At 38.4% G+C, this 19,870-nt stretch overlaps 1 protein-coding gene across 2 annotated transcripts in view; it reads right to left on the reverse strand.

The window, feature by feature from the left end:
• POLR3B (RNA polymerase III subunit B) overlaps positions 1-19,870 on the reverse strand; it is a 148,560-nt gene that overhangs the window by 69,443 nt on the left and 59,247 nt on the right. For both annotated transcript variants that reach the window (XM_032168802.2, XM_058425560.1), the window contains 6 exons: positions 10,764-10,925; positions 7,644-7,844; positions 5,620-5,782; positions 4,229-4,382; positions 910-984; positions 262-360 (listed from right to left, as the gene is read on the reverse strand). In XM_032168802.2, coding sequence (XP_032024693.1) covers positions 262-360; positions 910-984; positions 4,229-4,382; positions 5,620-5,782; positions 7,644-7,844; positions 10,764-10,925 — 854 coding nt within the window. The remainder of the gene's footprint in view (positions 1-261; positions 361-909; positions 985-4,228; positions 4,383-5,619; positions 5,783-7,643; positions 7,845-10,763; positions 10,926-19,870) is intronic.

Consider the following 19,870-nt stretch of genomic DNA (forward strand, 5'->3'; position numbering starts at 1 on the left):
GAGAGCACCAAGATAAATAGCTAATGCATGCTGGGCTTAATACCTAGGTGATGGGTTGATAGGTACAGCAAACCACCATGGCCCACGTTTACCTATGTAACAAACCTGCATGTTCAAAAAAAAAAAAAAAAAGGATGGTATATTTCTAACAGTTCCTGTCAAAACAGTACAAGATAGAGGGACTGAAGATGATAGTAAAAGACAAGGTAGTTTCTATAGTCAGAACAGGTTTTAATTATAGTTGCTACGGATCCTACTTACTTATTAATTGTGTGTTCGTACAGTGCAATGTTACAATCATTTTCTTCATTCACATCTAAATATTCAACCAGACTCTCATGTAAGAAATCTTCAAAATTCCTGGGAAAATATTGGTGAAAGAGACATCACTAAAAAGCATTTTTCTGCAGAATTTTATATAATAACAGGAGATACTGGCTTTCATTTAGGCCCAAAGCACCTTTCTGTCCCAGAGAATATCATTACATTGGGATACCTGAAACATGTTATTCTTAGCTCACACAGTAACCACAAATTGCTGAAATAAAAACAGCAAAGTGTCTGTCTGTAACTCTTGTCAACCTAATCCCCACTTCTTAAAAAAAAATTCTGACCTTAGAAACCTCATAATGAGACCCATAGTGTCTACACTGACATATGATGTAAGTCCTTTTCTTACCAGAAACACTTACTTGTGTACTAACTGTCATCAAGACTAGGTAACCCTCATGATCTAAACTGATGAATATTTTACAATGTCCAAGCAAGTTCACATGGAGCAAAATAGGTTTTTACCAGGCTGGTAATTTGGTGGAAAGAAATTAAAACACTAAAATGAAAATACACTTTTCTTAAATCATGTATGTGGGTATTAAGGAGATTGGTTAAGTTTTACTTTTGGCTACTTACCTGTACCCTTGGGCCAGCTCTTCCATATGTTTATTTGTGACTGCTGGCTTCTGTTTCTTGACAATTATGTAGGGTCTAGATTGGAAACAGCAAAACCAAATCAATAGTAGTTCCAGGGAAAAATTACACAGGCAAGTTAGTTTACCAAAGTGAGATGAGGGAAGATGTAAATACAAGCAAACCTATTCCTGGATTGCTGAGGACACTAGGTATTTTCTGTATGGATGAGCATGGTGTAGGGGCCTATGCTGTCTCTCACATACACACACATACATACGCAAGCCCGTGTGTACATGTGAGTATGTGTGGACATAGTCACGCACACACACAGTGCTTCCTGCAAGTATCTTAGGAAACATTTGGTTTTGAATGAAAAGGCAACACAAAAATGATACTCAAAGTCTGAAAAGGATACAAAACCTTTAATGTCATATTTTAAAAAAACGGTGTAATGTATCAATCTAAAAACATCCCCTGATTTCACATTGGAAATATTTTGCATACTACTCATGGAGTTAACAGGCAAAGAAGCACCGTCACCTAGGGTAATAATGGCGTTGTGTTATGAGGTTCTGATGAATATCCAGATGTTTAGAGTAGTTTCATTTAGTCTAAACATCACTGAGCTAGGTTAGCAAGATACTTAAAGCTACACATTACCAAAGAGAGTGGCTAAAAGTTGGCAGAGAATGAAGCTTTCTTACTTTGTGGTTTTCAGCGACGTAATGGGTGGAAGGTGGAGAAGGCATTCTGGCAGATTAACCTGTAACTGTCAGTGGGGACTTGCCTCGGAGGGCTTTGCCACCAGGAGGAAACCCCAACACAAAGGATGGCATGCGGCACTGAAACGTCAAGGGCTGTTGCTATTTGGATAAGCGGCTCTTACAGAGAGGAGCAAGTAACCACCAGACACTTGTGCGCTCTACCCTAAAGTCCAAATAACTATTTGAGGACTAATGAGCACTTTTCAACAGTTAAGAAGAGGAGCTGCACAATTACAAAAGGGGAACACAAGTTGTTGAAAAATGAACTGGGTGAGCTTTTCATGGAAATCCACGGTACCTCAAAATTCTGGCTCCTTCTTGGTAGGGAAGCAGAGCCCACTAATGCCTCATTTGAGCACTGCAGTGGATTCAGGTTAAGCCTCAGATGAGATGACAAAAACCGGCGGGGGAGAGGGAGGGGATCACATTTAGCTGCCTCAGTTATCCTTACGTTACTCAACGCATTCTACTATTTTTTCCTGCTAGATCTGTTATGCAATTATAAAGTTGCTTCTATAAAAGAGTTTTATTCTCAAATATATATTATGTTGGTTGTAATGAAATCCTAAAAAAGAGTAACCTAGAAAATGTCACTGTTATTCCTGCCCTTAACTGGACCATGTTATTAAGTTATAAATAAGCACCTACCTAATGTGTGCCTGGCACCCTACTGAGCACTTACCACACCTTCTATCAACTAGTTCTCAGGACAATCTTAGGCAGGCATTAATGTTTCCATTTTACAGCCAAAGAAACCAAGGCTGAGAGACTGAAGTAGTATACTCAGTCACACAACTCAGTAAGTGGGAAGTTAGGATTCAAACACAGGTATATCATCAGCTAACCATTCTTCGGTTGCAAAGAAGAGACACCAATTCTGGCTAATTTAAGCAAAAATGAAGTTTACTGAAAGCATTAAGAACTTACTGGTGCTGGGTGCGATGGCTCACGCCTGTAATCCCAGCACTTCTGGAGGCTGAGGTGGGTGGATCACTTGAGGCCAGGAGTTCGAGACCAGCCTGACCAACACAGTGAAACCCCATCTCTACTAATAATACAAAAAATTAGCCAGGGGCAGTGGTGTGTGCCTGTAATCCCAGCTACTGGGTGGGGGAGGGGGGCAGGAAGCTGAGGCATGAGAATCGCTTGAACCTGGGAGGTGGAGGCTGTAGTGAGCCAAGATCGTACCACTGCACTCCAGCCTGGGTGACAAAGTGAGACTCTGTCTCAAAAAAAAAAAAAAAAGAATTTGATGGAAGGATAAGAATAAAAGAAAAAGGTGAAATGCTCAGCCTCAGAAAGAAAAGGAACTAGAGCAGTTCCAAGAATCCAGAAAATGAGGTGCATGCAGCACTGGGAGAATGAATCAAGAAAATCTTGAATAAATGAATGAATCCAGAAAATCTTGCGTGCAGCACTGGGAGAATGAATAAGTCCAACCACCTCCCTCCCTTGATTTATTTTACCTGGGATTCAAATTCTCTGATGAGGGGGTCTGACTGGCCTCATTTGGGTCATATGCCCAACCACTGGCTGAAGAGAAGAGGGTGCTGGACTGACCATTCCAAGAAGCCTGCCAATGGGGATAGGCAGTCCTCAAAGGAAAATGAGGTAGTGTCGTATGAAGGAGGAAAGGATGCTGGAGGAAAGGATGCTGGAGGAAAGCATGCAGTCACTCTCCCAGCTCTGACAGACTTCCAGCTACTGCTGGCTCACTGCCTTGTGCTTCAACACTACCCGAGGTATACACAGAATAACTACGGTAACGCTAGAAAAGGCTTGTGAAACAAGGCAATGTCCTCAGCTGATGTCTCTGCATATCCCTTCAAACCAGACACCATGTCACATTCATCTCTGTACCTCCAGCTCCTAGATAGTACCTGTGCATAATAGGCCTTTAATAAATACTTACTGAATGAATAAAAGGAGCCTACTTTTCCATTGGGTCTAGTGTTATTATTTCTTCATGCCTCCATGTTTCCATTCTTGCCTTTTTTCAGCCTTTCTCCTCCCCACCTACCTCCAAGTTAACACAATCCTACTCCTCCCTTAAAGCTCAGTTTGTAGCAACAGACTATAGTGGGCAAAATCATGCATCAAACGAATCCTAAGGACTTTCAAATAAAAAACAGATTCCACTACTCTTTAGCTTTCAATAAGTTACTCAGCCTCACTGAACCTCAGTTTCCTCATTTCTTAAATGACAAGAATAATCCAACCACATAGGGTTGAATGAAGTTAAAGCCTTACACATATAGTGTCTCCACTAAAATGACAAATGGTGGCTAGCATTAACTACTAGCAGTTGATTGTTATTAGTCATTTTTTCTGCCTTTCCCGGCAGACTGAGCTCTCTGAGGGCAGACTCTGTCTCCCATTAATCTGAATCCTCAGTACCTAATACGCATATTCGTGAAGTGTTTGCTCATGGAATTAAATTTATCTTCACAATGAAAGAGGTTAAAACAGTTTTAAAAATAAAAACAAGTCTATTTCTTTCAAGAGCAAATATAAAGAGATTCTTAAAAATTCTTTTTAGTAACCTGCATATATACCTGCATAGCCTTCCCCCATCAGAAGAAATATAGACACAACGATCTGTAAGATTTGTTGAGATGGAAACAAATTCATTGATATATCCTGCTCTTCTCATGAGTCGAAATGTATTCACTAGCTTTTTGTGGTCTCGAATGACACCTAAGATGTTACCTAGGCAAAAAGAAAGAATAGGTAAGACAGAAATAAAAAATAAATCCAACCTGATTTAATATATCCAACCAATAAAAATAGTAATCAGCACTAAGCAGTTATTTGAAAATACTATTATTAACACCTGCAGCCAGTCCACAAGGTTGCAGGGAAGCAACAAAGGAAGAATGCTTAAGGGCCAGTCCTTCCACATGCTGGCTGAGGAATACTGGAAAAGTCAGCTTCATTTTCCTCATCTTTCAGCACAGTGCCAGGGCATGAACTTGGGGTCCAAACCACCTGGGTTTGAACACTGGCTCCATCACTTCCACAGGCTGGCAGTAAAGATTAAATGAGCTGATCATTTAAAGTACTGAGAATTCTGCCTAGCACCTACTAACTGCTATTATTAAACTGCTTCTTGTTGTAATCATCATCCGTGAAATGAGGAAAATGAACTTTGCTTCCCAAGGTTAGCGGGAGGATTCAAAGAGGCACTGGGTGAAAGTGCAGAGTAAAAGCTCACTCAGTGTTAGCCTCTGGGATACAATGAACTAGGCAGTCAGTTAACAGCCCTGCTGAGGCTCTGACCCCTTCCTCACCAGCCCATATAAAAAAGAGTTAATGCCTCCTAGAATGAGAGGAAGGGGGAGAGGAAGAGAGAACAGACAAGTGATAAGGGATAAGCTCATGGAGCTTACTAGGGAGAGGACAGGCACACAGCACCAAATCAAAAGCATAAAGGAAGAGAGCACACTTGCTGCTGAGTCTCTGGAAGACTTTGAAGGAGACGGGAAGAGGTATATGAAGGAAGTAACTGGAGTGTGAGCCAAAGGAGAGGGATCCTCTTACCACAGGCTGCTGACATATTGATTATCAGACCGCTAGACAAAGTCAATTCCTTATAAGAGTTGATCTGATAATTTCTGCAGAATGACTCCAATATTTAACTTGTACTTAAAGATACCATGCTGAACCTTATTCCACTAAGGATATGCCAGCAACTGCAAAAGGGGAGAAAGCAGCCACTTTCTGCAAAGTTACCCTTTAGCTCTGATAGCTATATCCTCTCAGAACCTTGGATAACCCAGCCAACAAAGTAACTGTTTCTATTATCATTGTATTTTCTACCTTTAAGTGAAGGTCAACCTGGGCCAGAATTAAAGTCTATCTGTGCTTTAAATACCAGGATAATAACGGATTCCCATCCCCTCTTCACAGACTATCTAGGACCAACATGTCTCTATAATATACCCACCATTAAGAAAGACAAGAAACACATTTGGGTAAGAAAGCTCTTCCCCACATAATAAATTCACATCTTCTACTCCCAAGTTACTGGCTAATTTAACAATGGGTCCATCTTCCATATCAGTTGTGATGTGTGTCATAAGGGCCAAGTTTTTAACCAAACCACATGCCTAAAAAACAAAAGATAGTCATTTCTAAAAACGAACATTAGTAATACAAAGTACAGTTTACATCTGAAAATAGCTCACTACTTTGCTGGCAGCATTGCAAAGCAGTACAACTTTGTAGGGGATACTGTGGTGATTCACACAAATGCCTTTAAAAAATATATATATATATATATATATATATCCCTTAACTCAGGGGAATTTATCTTCTTAACAAGCAAGGATATAAAATAGATTTAGATACAGAAACGCTCAGCACAGTACTATTTGTAATTGTAAATGTTGACGGCATCATAAATGCCCAACAAAACTGATTACATTAACAATTACTCCTAGACATTGGAACATTACAGTCATTATGAAGACATTGTATAAAATAAGTAAAGGAAAACATTAATAAATGCAGCTACATAGAAATATAAAACTTCTGGCCTGAAATGAGAGACTGTATAAAATAACTGGCCAGTACCCTTAAGTTTCTTGGTCATGAATGGTAAAGAAAGAAAGACTGAAAAACTCTTTCAGATTAAAAGAGACAAGGAGACATGACAACTAAAAACAATGTGTGATTCTGGATCAGAAAAAAGACAACAGTGGGACAACTGGCAAAATTTGAATAAGATCCATAGATTATCGTATTGTTCAATGTCATGAGGCTGATAACAGTGCTATGGTTACGTAAGATGTTCACAGTTGGGAATCTAGATGAAAGATTGTGGAAAATCTTTGTACCAGTTTCATCACTTTTTTGTATATCTAAAATTATTTCAAAATGAAAAGAAAAGAAATCTTTTTAAATATCTATGCAGCCCGGTACAGTTCTAAAACAAAAATACCAACAAGGACAGAATATAGCAAATAGAAAAAAAATACTTAGACAGGTGACTTGTAAGATTGTATCTTCAAGTCTTAGAATCTTCTGCTGCAGTAATGCACAAAATAGCTACTTTTTGAAGTTAGCTGAAGCAATTTCTGGGAAATGAAATGTTTCAAAGTTCAAGATATATAGATTATGCAAAATTTGACAAACTGGATAATTTTAGTGTCAATTTCCATATGGTTTAAGATAAATTAAATAGTTTCTAAAGATCGCAGCTCTATACAGACTCCTATTTTCATCTCTTCCAAATAATAACAAATTCCTACACTTTGGACTCTACATCTTTTACTTGTTGTAATTATTAATTCAGTATATATTTATGGGGCCTCTACTCTAACCAAGGCTCTATGTCAGCAGCTTGAGATACAATGGTGAACCTTTCTTCCTCCAGAATTTTACAATTTAGAAGGAATAGAATCAAGTGAAACTAACAATGTTAACACAAAGGAGAAAAGACCGTGACACAGGGAGTAGCGGGTGCTATAGAAGTAAACCCATGTAAACTCCCTGGCTTGGTGTTTAGGCAATTGCTTGTGTTTCCAATATAAGTGAGTCAAAATCCACATTAGGTCATGGACTGTATACTCCTAATTGGCTGTGACTGAGCCTACCTAAGGACAATAAGGAGCTGCTCAAAAAGAGCCCCTCATGAGCATGAGAGGTGATAGGTCTTTCAATCTGCCTTCACAGTCTTATCCCCTCTGTGCATGTTTTGATTTTGGGATAAACTAAAATAAGCAAGAGAAACATGGACTGTATTACTTTTAGCTAACATACTGAATCAAATGCTTCTGCAGGTCTTAGTTTTAGAATGATACTAATGTAGTCTTCCAAGCATGTCAATATTTCTTTGCCAGATAAATGACAGACCAAAGAAAGGATATGGCCTGGAGATGGGCACAGAAGCAGACCTCCCCACCCCACCCCATGCACAGACATAGGTATCGCCTCTGACACAGCATCAAGACTCCTCAGATTCCTTACCTCTCCTTCAGGAGTGTCCGAAGGACACAGCATTCCCCACTGAGATGGCTGGAGGGAGCGAGGACCACTCACTTTTCTCGTTTTTTCAAACTGGGAAGAGATTCTTGTCATCATGCCCAGTGCGGATATATATGACAAGCGAGACAGCACTTGGGTTACACCCTGGCGGTCCATTTTAAATCTCTTTAGAGACCAATTTCCCTGTAGGGAGATGAAAGACATAAGACTATTCCTAACCCAATCCTATGTTGTCTGATACTGTGCAGTCACTCCAAGAAGTTCATACAGAAGCTTCATGCTTACAAAATTAGAACCATGACATATATTCAGAAATCAAAGTGTCATAATTAAAACGAAAGTTTAGTCAAGTCACTTGCTGGGGTTTTCTAGGAAGATAATGAACATTGCTATGTCTAGCAACCATCTCAGAATTATTCGACGCATAACCTTACATCAGAGCACTCACCTTCTGAGGAACTAATTCTATAATGAAGAGCCAGTTCAACCAGAGATTTCCATTGGAAATCATAAGCTAACTGATAAAACACCAGCAATTTCTATACACATTTAAAGGAAAACTAGTTTGAAGCTCAAAGAGATCATTTCATGTTGGAATGTGCTATTATTTGGATGTTTTCCAAAGTTAGTCTTAAGAACAGGAAAATGTAGCAACAGAAAAATAACTCAGATATCATTTACTTAGGATAATGAACAAACTGAAGGCTTCTTAATTAAGGTTTAAGGAATCTAAAAATAGTATATATATTCATATTAAGAAACATATATTCTCTGTGGCCACTGTGTCATTATTCAAATAGATTCATATGAACTAAATCTTGAACATTAAATTCACTTTATCCTCTTATGCATTAAATATGTTGTATTACTTTAAATATATTTTATAGTTGTATTAATTGTATACATTAAAAATATTCTCAAGGATAATTTAAAGATTAAGATTAGAAATTTTTGAAATTTAAATTTATGGTAACATGAATTAACAGTAGAAAACAGTATTCATCAAAAAAGCAAAGCAGGCCAGGCGTGGTGGCTCACGCCCATAATTCCAGCACTTTGGGAGGCCGAGGTGGGTGGATCACTTCAGGTCAGGAGTTTGAGACCAGCCTGCCAACGTGGTAAAACCTCATCTCTATTAAGAATACAAAAACTAGCTGGGCGTGGTGGTGCACGTCTGTATTTCTAGCTACATGGGAGGATCACTTGAGCCCAAAAGGCAGGGGCTGCAGGGAGATGAGATCGCACCACTGTATTCCAGCCTCGAAGTAAGATGCTGCCCAAAAAAAAAAAAAAGAGCAAAGCAGACAATAAGATGTGAACAAAATTGTTGACTGGTTTTATAATTCTAAAGAGAAAAACTGCACCTGCCATGGTTCTTCATTCCTCCTCAGAGGACCCAATAAAAGCTAGGAATGTTCTCTTGAGAAAAATGCACATAGAAACAAGAACAAAAATTTTATATTCATTTTTGGACTCTTGTGGATCCCACGTTAAAAACCCTTGTAGCAGAAAAACTGCTAAGGCTTCAGGAAAAGATTAGGTGATCGGTTTGCATTAAAATATGTAACTCTGGGGGAGCTCTCTCACAAATTACAGTTTGTTCACTATTACGGTGAAGATCGACCACTTTGGAACCTTGAGTTTCTGAAATGTGGGAAAGAGCTAAACTCTAAGAAACCCTATAAAGGCAAAGAAACAGAGCGACCCACAAATTAACCTCTCATATTATTACTCATTTCATTAACTCTTTTTATCCTTGGAGGCAGAATGAATCTAGTAAACTGACTTACGCTCACAGAGTAAGAGCAAATAAGGTAAATAAGTATTCAGCACACAGCTAAAATAAGGCAGCAGCTGTTGGCAAGTAGCAAGTAGATGGGAGTGAAGCCAAGATGTTCAGCAAGAGAATTTGTTCTTATATTCTGTAGGAGTATTAAAAAAGGGAGAGACAAGAAACAGACAAGAGGGCTAAAAATGCTCCTTTGAGAAAAATGTATTTGGTAAAAGCATTCTGCTAACAGCAACACTAAGAATTTTAAAGGTTGATCTTTTTCTATTGCCTAGAGTGGGGCACACCTGTAACTAGGCCTGCTACTGATTTTTGTAATAAGCAGTTCTATCAGGGAGGTAAAGCAGTTTCCTTTAGGGGCAAAAGAACTACTCAAAATAGCTCTTTTGTCCTGAAAATCATGGGTGAGGAAGCAAGGAAAAGTAATTCTAACAGAAGTTTGTTCAAGCATTCTTTGGAAGATTCTCTTCAAATATTCAGGGATCCACCTCAGACAAGTTTGGGCCACTAGAGTTTACGTGCCTAAATAGGGACAAAGACCTGGTTGACCTCAAATTTAGATGTAGCTGTCACTGCATGGGCCACTCACATAGACCCACTATAAAGTTCTAAAGTCAAGTATTGAAGCAAGTTTGCACTAATTCTTTCATCATTAAGGGAATCAACATGGTAGATTATACTATGCTTTGTTGGGGCAAAATCTCATCCATAAAGCTAATTTTATGTCTGGCATGCAAAACATGAACCAGACTTCATCAGATAGACCTATAGTTGTTATGCTTTAAGAAAGGAAGCAAAAACCCATCTGATAACCTTTTATGAATAGCCTGAGATCCTGACTACACAGCAGCTGCCGAGAACTGAATTCATCCAGAACTGAATTCATTGCTTATGTGAGGAACAGCTGATAGGTCTTTGAAGAATATAAACCTCCTGTGAAATGAAACATTTTGTATTATTTTGGACAAAAGGTTGATAATTAATAAATCTGCCTGAAATGTGTCAATTTTACTACAGAAGAAAATGGGGGAAAGTATTCTTTAAAAGAACGGTTATTAACAGTTCAATGAAGATTTTTCTTCTATGTAAGAGTATCTATTTTCTTATTGCCTCATATAACAGCAACTATAATTTGGCAGGAAAGTTATAGTAATAAACACTTCAGACTTTCTTTCAAAGTAGAAATTTGTGCTTTGTAAATGTTCCTTTTGATATATATTTCACCCGGATTCTCAAAGTGCTTTAAGTTTCTGTTCTATTGAATAGGTTTACAAATAAATTACAAAATCCTAAAAGAGTGACTGAAGACTTACAGTAGAAATAGCGTTCACCATGCCATTGGTGATCTGGTCTTGGCGCATGTGTTTGACAACATCAAACTGGGCTGCTCTTTGCTTAGGAATCACCTGGTCGGCAATCTTTTTCATTTCAGAATTAAATTTTTTGAACAAGTCTTCAAAAAGAAGAGACAAAAGCTAAAAAAAAAAAAAAAAAAAAGATATATGGTGATTTTTCAAAAAGCATTGCTAGATTATTTTAATAAATTTTAGGTCTTAAGATTTTTTAAAAATACGATGGAGAAACTGCTTAAAACAGAAAAAAAAATTGATATTTTCAAATTCAGTTTGACAGATATGTACATAATTTTCTATGTGCTTAACACCGTGCTAGGTATATAAACGAGAGCAAAGATGATGACATACTCACTGCATTCAAAGACATTTCCTTTAGACCAGTTAACTTCTAGACTTTCAGATTTCATTGACCAATGACCTAATTTTTAATTTTACAGATAAAGTTATACATTAAAACCAAAAAGGATGGGGGGGGGGGGGGGGAGAAGAATTACCATTATAAACTCTGAAGATATCCAAGATGTTTCCTGTATCATTGGTAAAGGTATCAATTGGTACAATCACTTAGGAAACAGTTTGCCATTATCTACCCATCCCTGTGCCCCAACAGTTCTTCTCCTAGTTATACCTGCTGCAGGAATGGTTCTCAAACTTTAGCATGTGTAGTAATCTGAGGGATTGTTAAAACACAAATTGCACCCTGGTGCAGTGGCTCGCGCCTGTAATCCCAGCACTTTGGGAGGCCGAGGTGGGTTGATCACGAGGTCAGGAGTTCAAGACCAGCCTGGCCAAGACGGTGAAACCCTGTCTCTACTAAAAATACAAAAATTAGCCGGGCATGGTGGCGGGTGCCTGTAATCCTAGCTACTTGGGAAGCTGAGGCAGAGAACTGCTTGAACCCAGGAGGTAGAGGTTGCAGTGAGCCGAGATTGTGCCACTGCACTCCAGCTTGAGCGACAGAGTGAGACTCTGTCTTAAAAAAAAAAAAAAAAAAAAAACCACACACACACACACACATTGCAGGCCCTACCCTTACAGTTTCCAGCTTAGTAGGTCTAAGGTAGTGCCCACGAGTATGAATGCCTAATCAGCTCCCAGGAAATGACAGTGCTGCTGGCAGAAGGAGAGCACTCAAGATACTTACACTAGCTATTTGTAGCAGCTAAAATCTGGAAACCATACAAATAATATATAGACAAACTGTGGTAGACTCGTATAATGAAACACTATAAAACAATGAAAATGAACAAAAAATAACTAACCACAAAATCATGGCTGAGTATTAAAAACAAATACTCAGCAAAAGAAACCAGACAGAAAACAACATATATATGGCATGATTCCATTTATATAAGGTTCAAAACCTAGCACAACTACATTATATTGTTTAGAAAGGTACAATTAGGTGGTTAAACTTTAAAGAAAAGTTAGGATGCAAATAGTGTAATAGAAGGAATCAGCTAAAATTTTAAGGACTTCTTAAAGGCCAAATGTGGACTGCCACACAAGTTCAGAATTCTTCTGAAGCCCAGGCACAAGAAATGTCCACACCCACTCACGAGTTCTTTTCTGTGGAGTGCTCATGAAAGGCTGCAGTGAGAAGACCTGAGAAAGACCCCTTTGTTGGAACACAGGCAATAAAACCCTACCTACCTACTTCCCTGGGCTTTCTTGCATAGGAAGCAACACCTAAGTCCCTGGGAAGTGGGCAGGACACCCTCCTGCCTAGCAAAGTCCCAGGAGGCAAAAATAACCTCTTCTCAGAGAGGGACAGAAGCAAAAGCTGTCTGTCCCTAATCCACCCTGCTCTCCCAACAAACTCTGCACCTACAGTAGCTAGCAACAACAGTCTACCCCCGGAAGAGGTCCAGCAAACCCTCTGATTCCAAGAAAAGGTGCAATGCCAGAGGGAAGAGGAGGGAGAAGCATCTTTCCCTAGGGGAGGAGCAGGAAACCTGGTTGGGCAAAGATCCTGCACTGATACACAGCAGGGGCCACAGGGAAGGGGCAGGAAACTGAAAGCTTTCCTTTAGAAAATGGGGGAAAAAGAAAAGATTGCCCATTCTCATCACTCCTATTCAACATTGTATTGGAGGTGCCATTCAGTTCCATAGGACAAGATAAAGAAATAAAAGATATAAATATTGGAAAAGAAGCAATAAAACTGTCTTTACTTGAAGATAAGATGTTCATCCACATAGAAAATCCAAAAGAATCTAAGAAAAAAACCTTAATAGAAATAGTACATGTGTTTAGCAAGTTTGCAAGATACAACGCCAATAAACACAAAGCAACTAAAAATTACTGAAAGAAATTGAAGAAAACTTCAATAGGTGAGATGACATGTTCATGGATTGGAAAGCTAAATATTATTTAAATATCAGTTCTCCCCAAATTGACCTACAAATTCAAATGCAATCTCAGTGAAAAAGCTTGCAGGCTTTTATTTATTTATTTGTGAAAATGGAGAAGCTGATTATAAAACTTAAGTAAAAATGTTAAAATTCCCAAGTTTATAATAATACTCAGAGAAAAAAACCTTCACTATTCACTTCTGGAGGAAATTAGAGAACTAAATCATTATTCTGCAAACAGGCTTAAAAAAAAATCTAGCAAGCATTTACCCTGCCTTTCCCATGTAAATTATGTTTCGGGGTAACGAAAGGGATGACAATGAAAGTACTCTTTATTAAAAAATTCCAGCTAATAAATGGACCAGGATGAAAATGTTAGAATATCACTATTTTGCATGCCCTAATGAGATAATGAATAAAGGAAATGATCATCATCAGATGTTAAATAAAACTATCAGGAGAAAAGTTGATGGGGAACTTAATAATGGATGAATCAGGGACCCAAACACCTAAACCCAGTGATCAATTTCAATGGCACAAAAAGTGGATAAAATCTGACATACAGGATAGGATATACCCCCACCACCCATGAAGTGTTCTAGTCCCAAAAACCAAACCAAACCAAAACCAGAATACCATCTATCCTCTAGATTTAACTCCTGGTTTATAAGAAATTTAGGAGGGAGAGGAATATATGTATATGTTAAAAGACACCATGAGGGCTGGGCTCAGTGGCTCATGCCTATAATCCCAACACTTTGGGAGGCTGAGGTGGGCGGATCATGAGGTCAGGAGTTTGAGACCGGCCTCAGTAACATGGTGAAACCCCATCTCTACTAAAAATACAAAAATTAGCCAGGTGTGGTGGTGGGTGCCTATAATCCCAGCTACTCAGGAGGCTGAGGTAGGAGAATCACTTGAACCCAGGAGGCGGAGGTTGCAATGAGCCGAGATTGTGCCACTGCACTCCAGCCTGGGCAACAGAGCGAGACTCTTGTCTTGAGAAAGAAAAAAAAAAGACACCATAAGGATATGTGATAGTTAATTTTAGGAGTCAACTTGACTGGGTTAAGGAATGCCCAGAAGGTTGGAAAAGCATTACTTCTGGGTGTGTCTCTGAGGGTGTTTCTGGAAGGGATTGACATTTCAATCAGTGGGCTGAGTAAGGAAGATCCGCCCTCAATCAATGTCAGCAGGCATCATCCAATCTTTTGAGGACTCAGATAGAACAAAAAATCAGAAGAAAGGCAAATTTATTCTCTCTTCTGTAGCTGAGACACCCATTTTCTCCTGGCCTTGGACATCAGAACTCTAGGTTCTCAGGCATTCAGCCTCAGTCTGAGAGTTAACACCATCACCTCCCTGGCTCTCAGGCCTTTGGACTTGGACTAAACTATACCACTAGCTTCTCTGGTTCTCCAGCTTGCAGACAGCACATTGTGGGACTTCTCTGTCTCCATAATCACATGTGCCAATTCCCATAATAAATTCCTTCCTATCTTATCTATCTATCTAAAAAATTTTAATGTGTGAAAAGGTGTGAAAAATTTTAGTCATGTCTTTTAGAGATACATTTTTAAGTATGTACAGAATGTGATTTGACATCTGAGATAATGAAATGATTTGATGGTGACAATTTGTTTAAACAACATAATCTGGGGAATAAGGGGAGGGGAAAGAGTTGAGAAGGGTATAGATGAAACAAGATTGCCTTCTACTGATAACAGTTGAAGGTCTGTGATGGATATACGGGAGTTAATTTTACTATTCTATTTTTATATATTTTTGAAAATGTTAATATTTTTATTTAAAATGTCTACCAAAAACCCTTAAAAAACTTAGAAATAAATCTGAAAGAGGTGCAAGACCCTCATGAATAAAATTATAAATCTTTATTGAAAAACATCAAAGAAAACCAAAATAAATGAAAAGAAAATATTCACGGATAAAAAGTCCACATATTTTAAGATTACGAATTTTCTCCAAATTGATCTACAGTTCCAATGCAATGACAATTAGAATCCCTAGAAGATTTATTTTGATGAAAATTGACAAAATAATTCCAAAATTTATATGGAAAAGCTAAGACCCTGAAATAGCCAAGACACTCCTAAAAAAGGTAAAGGTACTAATGAATACATAGACAAGCTGACCAAGGGATAGACCAGAGTCCAGAAAAGATCCGCACATAATAGAACTTGTTATATGATAGAGATGCATTTTGGATCAGCGAGGAAATGAAAGACTATACAATAAATGGAGCCAGGACAACCAGTTATCCATTCAGAAAACAAATGAAATTGGATTCCTTACTTCATTCCAGATGAATAAAAGAACAAATACTAAATACACAAGTTTAAAAAATAAAGAGCACTGTATTAGTCTGCTCTTGCATTGCTATAAAGAAACAACTGAGACTGTGTACTTTACAAAGAAAAGAGGTTTAATTGGTTCATGGTTCCACAGGCTGTATAGGAAGCATGATGCTGGCCAACTGCTCAGTTTCTGGGGAGGCCTCAGTAAACTTAGAATTACGGCAGAAGGCAAAGGGGAAGCAAGAATGTCTTATATGGCCAGAGCAGGAAGAAGAGGGAGAAGGGGGCGATGCTACACATTTTTAAGCAACCAGATCTCATGAGAATTCTATCAAGAGAATGGCACTAGGAGGATGGTGCTAAGCCATTAAAAACCACCCCCATGATCCAATCACCTCCCACCAGGCCCCACCTCCAGCATCGGGGATTACATGTCAACATGAGATTTGGGTGGGGACACAGATCCAAACCATATAAAGCACTATTAAAAGCTAGATAAGTTGACAAATGGCTGCAACTAAAAGCACAAATTAGTAGCACTTTAAAACACTGTAAAGTTGGCCGGACACCGTGGCTCACGCCTGTAATCCTAGCACTTTGGGAGGCTGAGACAGTGGATCACTTGAGGTTAGGAGTTCGAGACCAGCCTGTCCAACATGGTGAAACTCCATCTCTACTAAAAATACAAAAATTAGCTGAGTGTGGTGGTGCACGCCTGTAATCCTAGCTACTTGGGAGGCTAAGGCAGGAGAATCGCCTGAACCCAGAAAGTGGATGCTGCAGTGAGTAGAGATCATGCCACTGCACTCCAGCCTGGGCGACAGAGCCAGACTCTGTCTCAAAATACATATATACATATATATATATATAAAGTTATTTTTTATTTATTTATTTATTTTTTTGAGACAGAGTCTCGCTGTCGCCCAGGCTGGAGTGCAGTGGCACGATCTCGGCTCACTGCAGGCTCTGCCCCCCGGGGTTCACGCCATTCTCCTGCCTCAGCCTCCCGAGTAGCTGGGACTACAGGTGCCCACCACCTTGCCCGGCTAATTTTTTGTATTTTTAGTAGAGACAGGGTTTCACCGTGTTAGCCAGGATGGTCTCGATCTCCTGACCTCGTGATCCGCCTGCCTCGGCCTCCCAAAGTGCTGGGATTACAGGCATGAGCCACCGTGCCCAGCTATATATAAAGTTATTAAAACAAGAATTTAGACTGGAAAAGGATATCTGCAACACATATAACAAAAAATTAGGATGCAAAATATACAAAAATCTCCTTGAAATCAGTAATAAAAATGGGAACAACCCAAAAGACATTTCAAAGAAAACAGGAATAATCAATAAGTACATGAAAAGGGGCCCAACCTCATTAGTAATGTGGAAAATGCAAATTAAGACCACAAGGAGATGCCACTTTGCACCTATTAGACAAAAACTTAAAAGTTTGATACTAAGTCATGGGACAGAGATCATCAGAAATTCATATACAACGTAAAATAGAAAGACTTGGCAAACTAGTTTGACATTCTCCAGTTCACATAAAAATTTAACTTGACTCTGACTCCATGACTAGGCAATCCTCCTTAGAGAAACTCTTGCATGTGGAAACCAGGAGATATAAATAAGAATGGCAGTGTTGTTGTGTTTTTTTTCTATGTCAAATGGGGAGAAATAATACAAAGTCCTTGATCAGTAGAATGAATAAAGTGGTATTCATCATACTGTATCACATCTTGACACAATGGAAAACAGAAATGAAAATGAACTACAGTGACATGCAACAATATAGACACATCTTAATGTTGAAAGAAGAAAAAATTGCAGAGAAATTATATGGTATATGGATCTATTTCTATAAAGTTCAAAAGTAAGCAAAGCTTATACTGTAATAAATAATTTTAAAACTTTAAAATTAAAACTGTAAATGATATAATAAATCAAGAAATTAAAAAATGCAAAAGTTTAGGATGGTAGGGGAAAATGAAGAACAGAGCAGGGGGTACATAGGTAAATGAAATGGTATTGGTAATAGTCTCGTTGTTAAGTTCAGTAGTGGCCTTGAGGGTGTTCATTTTATTTGTACCCTTCATAACATATAAATGTAACATTTTAATTTTTATGTTAAAAATTACCTATAAATGCTATTAAACCACAGTGATATTTTAAAACAGTGTGATTATGGAAGCCAAATCAATGGGATGGAACAGTAAGTCACGAAAACAGACTAGGTGGCTCTGTTTCCCGAATTGGTAGAGTACGTCCTATCAGACGGATTCATCTGCAGATAATAATTATAAATTCTGGACAAAACATTTAAAAACTTTTTGAAGGCACTAGGGAGTGTCCAAAAGCAGGACACTGAGAGTGAACGGCACTGGGTACACATCTCATTTTTAAGGCTTTTCACCTAAGGGTAGGCCACATTAATAAAAAGGGTCCAAGCCACATTGGGAAGCTGAAACTCAGAGAAAGACCCACAGTCTTACTGGATTGAAGAAACAGAAGAAAAAGATCTGAACTACTGGATTTGAGTAGCTGGAAGGTGAAGGGGAATTCCATAAAGGAGAGCACCCAAGAAAGAAAACTCCAAACTATATATATAAACTTTGCCCAAATCTCTGGCTGATCCCTGAAGTAAACATTCAGAGGTGTGGCCCATGTCCACCCCCACCCCCCACGCCCCACTACCCCACATCTGGGTGGGGACTATTTGACCAATAGAATAAACATAAGTGATGCTGTGACTTTCAGTCTAGGTCATTAAGGTCACACAGTTTCTTGTCTATGGGAAACACTTACTCTTGGATTCCTGAGCCACCGAATGTGACAACTCTGGAAAGGCCTGAGCCTAGCTTTCCAGCCCTTCCCACCATCCTCTAGCAGAACACCAACCAACTAACCTCCATCAACACCATGTGAAACAAAAGAATCAAATAGCCAAGTCCTGCCTGAATTCTTGACCCACAAAACTGTGAGGTATGTATAAAAAAATGGTTGTTGTTTTAAGTCACTGTTTTGAGATAGCATGTAACAAAGTAACACATAACTAGAATGCCAGTTATATCAAGTTCATAAAAAAAAAAAAGCAAAACTAAATAGCTGGCTCACTACAAATAAAAAACAAGCAGACTTCTTCAGTAATATAACACATATTATGCATACTAAATACTCCTATAAAATTAATTCTATTAGTTTTTTGCCTTTGTACACATCTTTTTTCTTTGCAGTGGAAGAAAAAAGCTCAATATATTTGTGATCTACGTTAAATAACAAAACATTAAAGTAATATGGGGGGCACATTTATACTAATTAATTTCTTAAAGAATTCTGAGGTTCAGTGAAGTATGTTTAAGCTAAAGATTTTCCAAATTCCGCACTGACTATATTCCTAGATGTTTCTGATAGGTAGTTTTTTGACTCAGAATGAAGAAGGTATTCAAAGCAAATGAATCTTCTCCTCTAGCTAGTGCCAAAGAAGGAATTTCCTAAGTGGAATTGGATTTCATGCTTTTCCTTCTTTAAAGTTAAGACATGTCCTTCCACTTTTCTACTAAAACCAACTTTTCAGATAGAAAAGCCTGGATCTTGGATTTGAATTTACTATGTCAGAAGTGTTCTAAAAAGAAAACTTCCTCCTCTGAGAACTTAATCCTTTCTTACAGTGAGACCCAGCAGTTTCACTCTTGGAAAGAAAGAATATGGGAATGGAAGCAGGTGCAGAGGGGTGAGAGGGGATGAAGAAGCCTATTCCAGCAACTTCCTGTGGAAACTGGCAAAAGGAACTTGAATAAGCATCCTGAACAGAATCGAATGCCCTTAACCTAAACAACAAAAGCTCAGCTCTATTTTAATTAGTCCCTTACACTTAGACACTTTTGTCTCAAATTATGACAAAGTTTTTTTGGATCCCAGCTGAATTTATTGTAGCCCCCTGATTCAAACACAAGGAAATGTCCTTGGTACTAAAGAAGTAAAAAGTAAGAGCACAGTCAACAGAAATACTGCCTCATTATTAAATTTCCCCACTCCTAAAATTTCAGTTTAAAAGAAAAAATGCTGTCCAAGTTCACAGAGCAGTGAGAAACCACAAGGCCATCCACACAATACACCACATTATTTAGGTCAAAAGTAAAATGACTAAAAGGGAAGGAATGCTGGTGATAATATTCAATACCTTGCTAGCATAAGGCCTTTCAGCCTGTTTAAGACAGGAGCAGTAAAGAGTAAATCATATTTCAGGGAAAAATGCTGACAGCTCATCAATTGATTTTCAATGAAAATGCTAAAAAAATTAATAAAGAAGTTAAGCTGCTGAAATACAGTTTCACCAATTAGCTTAATGTCAGAGAATTCTAATTAGGCATCTTGAGATTGCTATTTAGTGTTTAAGCCTTCA

The sequence above is a fragment of the Hylobates moloch genome, unplaced genomic scaffold, assembly GCF_009828535.3.
Source record: "Hylobates moloch isolate HMO894 unplaced genomic scaffold, HMol_V3 SCAFFOLD_12, whole genome shotgun sequence".
Classification (NCBI taxonomy): Eukaryota; Metazoa; Chordata; class Mammalia; order Primates; family Hylobatidae; genus Hylobates; species Hylobates moloch.